General features: G+C 33.6%; 1 protein-coding gene across 1 annotated transcript; it reads left to right on the top strand.

The window, feature by feature from the left end:
• Positions 1-3,485: 3,485 nt before the first annotated feature.
• On the top strand, positions 3,486-3,920 carry LOC142165327 (uncharacterized). Its single transcript, XM_075223904.1, has one exon. It carries the CDS (start codon positions 3,486-3,488, stop codon positions 3,918-3,920), a length of 435 nt encoding a protein of 144 aa, XP_075080005.1.
• Positions 3,921-5,297: the final 1,377 nt, after the last annotated feature.

A 5,297-nucleotide genomic window follows, 5' to 3' on the forward strand; every position in this document is an offset into this window, starting at 1 on the left:
GTTTAATTTTCTGCTGTCAATCAACTAATGTGCATGGTTGTCTATCAATAACGAGTTCAAGTTGATGAGTTTTTTAGCATCACAATATTACAAAGCTTTATACCTTGTGGTTGGGCAATGAGGCGCAGGTGATCAATATTAACAGTGTAGAGTTGACTCACAGAAAATGTCGCAAATCACTCACATGCCTTTGATTTTCTCCCTAGTGTTTTGCCTAGTTTATATCTGCTGGTTGTTGAGAAGCACCGCAAATGATTTACAATTATTTTAATAAGTTAGACTTTTTAAGAATTAAACCGGGCTGCATGCAGGGGCGAATGCACGCTTGTCCAAGCGCGACACCGCTTCTTCGAAAAAATTTACTAAATTTATGTAATAATACTGTACAGAAATGAATAAGTAGAAAAAAATGACCACTTGACATAAATTGTGTCTTGTTGTGTTCGTTAAGTGTTTGATTTTGTTCTAAGAGGTTAAAGGTTCAAACTAAGACTCAACAAAACCAATAGATTAAGGTTATTTCTTGTCTAAAAGTATGATAATCAAAGTTACCATATAATTCTTCTATAAATTTCGACATCACTTACAAAAATTCATGCATACGCCCCTGGTTGCATGCACTGCATTACTCATGCCATTCTAGCTAAATCTCTAGATTAGTATTTGAGATTTAACTAACTTCTATACAATCACTGGTGTACACAGGATTTCGTATAAATGATGTCACACTTAAAAAAAGTGAACAGATAAATTTTTTTTTTTACTATAACACTAAACTTTGAGGATAAACTGTCTTGGGAAAACACTTGACGTGTAAACGCATAGAATATTGTTAAGATTTTTTTTTTAAAAAAAAAAAGTTTTCAATTTTAAATATTTATCCTTAATAATGACACTATTGTGATTTGTCTTTTTTTGTTTTTCCTCCATTAAGATTAGGACTCTATTACTTTTAATAAAAAAGGTTAGAAAAGTGCAAAAAACTAAGCATATCATAGACTCGAACCCACAACACATATTAGCATAATAAACTATATTGCCATTGGACCGGAGAACTTCACCTGCCCAAGTAGTGTCACTGTAATATAATGTAAATGTTATTTCGTTTTTAAGTTACCTTTTATAGATATATTTAGTGAATTTTTTTGGTAAAGCGATATCACGTGACACCGCTTGTAATCATATGTACCTACCCATGTATACAATGATAGTTTAATAAAAAAAATGACACTATCAAATTGTTTAAAAGATAATTACACGTGGAGTTAGTAACCCAAAAACAAGACAGCTGAACCATAGTTTACAATAGTTTAAAATACATGGCTGATTTTATAATTTATATTCATTTAGTCGACATGGACGTTTTATTCACGGTGCATTACTCTGGTGAAGCTACCCAATTAGCAGAAGGGACCATTGAGAGATAAGAGAGGTCGATTTTGCAATAATGGGAAGAATGTGATTCTCCTCCTACAAAGCACTTTATGAGTTGACTTTTTTTATCTCTTCTTTTATTTGGTCTAATAGTATCTTTATATCCTTAATTTATAGGTGAAGGCAGCGGCGGAAGCACCTTCTGTCGCGAGATCGATTTCAACCCAATATTTTCCACAGGTAATTTATATGTAAAAAATCAGTATAATTTCAAAAAATAATAAATCTGGATCCACATTCTTAAAAATATTGTGATTAAGTGCTAAAAATCTAAAAGATGAGCCCGTAAAAAAAAAAAAAAAAAGTACTCCTAGTAGGAGTGAGATTGATCAATCTTTGACATGGGTCACCATGTGCTCTCTTGTGACATTATTCTTTATAGTATTAGAGTAAATTCCATTAAACCCTTTGATCTTGAGAGAATCATAAACTTCAAAATGTCTAAATACAAAAAGCTCTTGAGATATTCCAGCAGATTAGACCAGAAGAAACCCTACTTATTCTGTACATCCGTGAATTTTCACTTTGTCAAACAATTAAAACAAATTGCTCCGTCCTTTTCTCTTCGTTTCCTTCTCCCCCCTCTCAATTAAAGTGAAAAGGAGATCAGGGCTTCGATTATCTTCAATGTGTAATTATATTCTTTCCATCTCTATTTGGAAGTTTGCATCTATTAAACTTAATGGTATTATTTATACATATTCCTTCCTTTTAATTTCGACCACAAAATGAGGACAATGGAAAGAAAAAAAAAAGGGAATATAATGCCATGAGAATACAGTTCCATCTAATAGTTGTTTACTATTTTTTCTTTTACAAAAACATAGAGTATAAATATGCTCACTTATAAAGAAAGATAAAATAATATTATTCTTTACCTTAATTTAACGTTTAGCATCCTATTCCTAAAAAATATATTATCACTATCACAATTATTTCATAATTATACTTATATTTAAAATATGCTTTCAGTTAATTAATGCAACAACGTTAATGCATCATGTTATGCCTAAGGCCAATAGGAGGGGGACCATTCTTATTTAATTTTACTACACTTAATTAATGTGGAATTCTCACCTATACCACAGATTATGGAGTTTAAGAAATGTGTAAGAATTGTGGTTTTGTTGTTGGAAGGTCCGAAATAACACAATTGGTGGGGGAATAAATAAAAGTTTGTACTATCACTATGCAGCTGGACCATGCAGTAAAAACTGTAGAATCGTACATTAAAAATGATATTGTAAGGTGAGCTGATCGATCATATGTATTTCTTTATTTAAGCTTTTTAAAACCCCACTCGATGTTTTTTGGGGCTCTATGGTTTTAAGGATGCCTCCTCGGATTGAAACTATAGAAAGATCCAAGGGATGTCTAGGTATCTTCGAACAAATTCAATGAAGTTGTATAACGTGGTTGCACCAATTACTATCCTTTTTTTTCTGTAGTAAACGGAAATATTATAAATAGTAGTTAGACATCGTTACGGACAAAAGTGCTATTAGAAGCGCTGCTAGAGTTCAAACAAGAGCCGTAGGAAGCACTAGGGGCGAAGCGAGAAATTTCACGAGGGTGTTTAAAATTTAATATACACATAATAAAAAATAATTTTTAATATATATATACAACATAATTTTCTTTATATAAAGTATAATTTTTTGACGAAGAGTGTTCGATTGACCATCCTTCAATGCTACGCCACTGGAAAGCACTCAGTATATACCCATGATAACACTGTTCAAAATACTCCTATCCCTAATTATTCTAAGACCAAAGCAAACATAGTACTCCTTCACTGTTTTCAAATGTGAAAAGATAGAGTTTAACCGTCCTAAAGTTTGTGTGACTTGAAACGCAGTGTTATTAAATGCATGCGCATGTTAGTTGAAGAAGACAATACATATGAAGATATGACGGAAAAATAAAATACATAGATAGAAAAATATTTGTAATGCAAAGGACAACTTTAAGAAATAATTGGGGACACACCAAAAATAGAAATTGCAGAGTTAATGTGAAACAGAATCAGTCTACCAAAAAATAGGTTCATCATGTGGTTGGCTGTTCAAGGTAGGCTATTGACAAAGGAAAGGATGTTGACATTGGGACTACAATGTAAAAATACTACGTGTGTACTGTGTGATGGAGTTGGAATGGAGAGTGCTATGCATCTTTTTTCTGATTGTGTATGGTCTACGCAGCTGTGGGAGATGTTGAACCAATGGAGTGGTACCAAACTTCAGCAGCAGGATGCTCTACAATCCATAAGCAGAATACAGAGTAGGAGATGGAGTGTGATGAAGAAGAGCATTATCATAGCAGTGTATGGAGCAGACTTATATCAGATTTGGCAGGCAAAAAACTGGAAGATGTTTAGGGAATCTACTGTACAGAGTAATATCATAGTGCAACAAATTCAAAGTGTAATTAGAGAAAGAGTGGACATGGTAAAGAATTCAAAACGAGCTGGAAAGCTAGATACATAATACATAGGCTATGTAGCTAGGGATAGATACTGAATGTCGTAGATGAGTTAATTTGTTTGATTTTTTTTACTGAGACTTTTCCTGGAATCACCAGGTAAAGTGCTCTTTCTTTGTAAATTTAAATTTGTTTGACGAGCTGGTAATACAATTTCACATTTATTACCAAAAACTTTAAGAAATAATTATACAGACAAAGGAATTGAAAAGATAACACACACAAAAAAATATCATCTCAATCAAAATTCTACATATGCATTCGAAAAGGTTCCTTCCTTTGGATTTCGTTTGTGGTGCTTGAAGCGTTAAAGAATGAATGTAGTTATGTTCCTTGTATTATACATGAATAGCATAATACAGGGATTGATAATAAATCTATAGGATTTTCCTCTTTATTTTTTTTTCATAGTTAGGATTCTCTATATAGTCTCTTTAATCCTTTTCATAGTTAAGACTCCATGTATAGCTATATATGTTTGTTACTCCATGGAATAATACATCAACTATTCTCACATACCTTATTTAGTACATGGTATCAGCGACATTAAGGCTCAAAACTTCGCTGGGAAAATCGAATCCCTTATATATATTAGGAGAGACAGTTCAGTCTCGTTTTGGGTCAACCTAGGAGTGACTGGTTTGCCTCACATCCATCATATAAGGAGGTGGAAGAGGATTTTCAGCCTAGAGATAGCTTCTTCGGGGTTTGCGTTGCCAGATCGTGATCTCACGCGCCACTTGAGGTTAGCATCTGTTCACCAAACACCGCTCGTGAAGGCACGTGAACCGACAGCAACAAAGCTTGCTCAACATTCTAGATTCGTCTTCTTGATTCGGCAATTTTTCGTATTTTTCTGGTAATTGAATTTATTTGGAGAGATCTGTGGCTCCTTTCTGTCAACTTATAACAGGTTTTGTCCTTCCATTTATGTCCGCAATTACTTTGACCAAGTTTAAATGCCTCAAATTTGTCATTTCAGTTTTGTTAAATTTTATGGCTCGATAGTATGTTGTGACTTGCGTATATTGGACTTCTTAGGTTAGAGTGGTGCTTCCATTTTAATTTTTTGGTTGTGGTCAAATTTGTGAAGCTATTTTTGTTCACTGATTTCGTGGACTATTATTATTGGTGTGTGATAACTAGGGATTTTGATACATTTTATACTCCTTCTTGCTTATCTTTTGATTAGAAATTTGTACAAAATAGTCCCAAAAGGCTCACAAGTTGTGCTTGATTGCAGGTTTGATCAACAAAGTGACAAGATGTCAAAGATCAGCTCAAAAAGGAGTGAAACTTGCACAAGTACCAAGACAAGACAAAGCTCAGGCAAAACAGGCCCAATACGGCCGCACACCATTCTGTGCGGTCCGCACAAGTGA

Source organism: Nicotiana tabacum, chromosome 10 (genome assembly GCF_000715075.1).
Source record: "Nicotiana tabacum cultivar K326 chromosome 10, ASM71507v2, whole genome shotgun sequence".
Lineage (NCBI taxonomy): Eukaryota > Viridiplantae > Streptophyta > Magnoliopsida > Solanales > Solanaceae > Nicotiana > Nicotiana tabacum.

What these genes read in the sequence shown, in the direction of transcription:
- LOC142165327 (XM_075223904.1), top strand. Translation starts at nt 3,486, where the DNA reads ATGTGGTTGGCTGTTCAAGGTAGGCTATTGACAAAGGAAAGGATGTTG.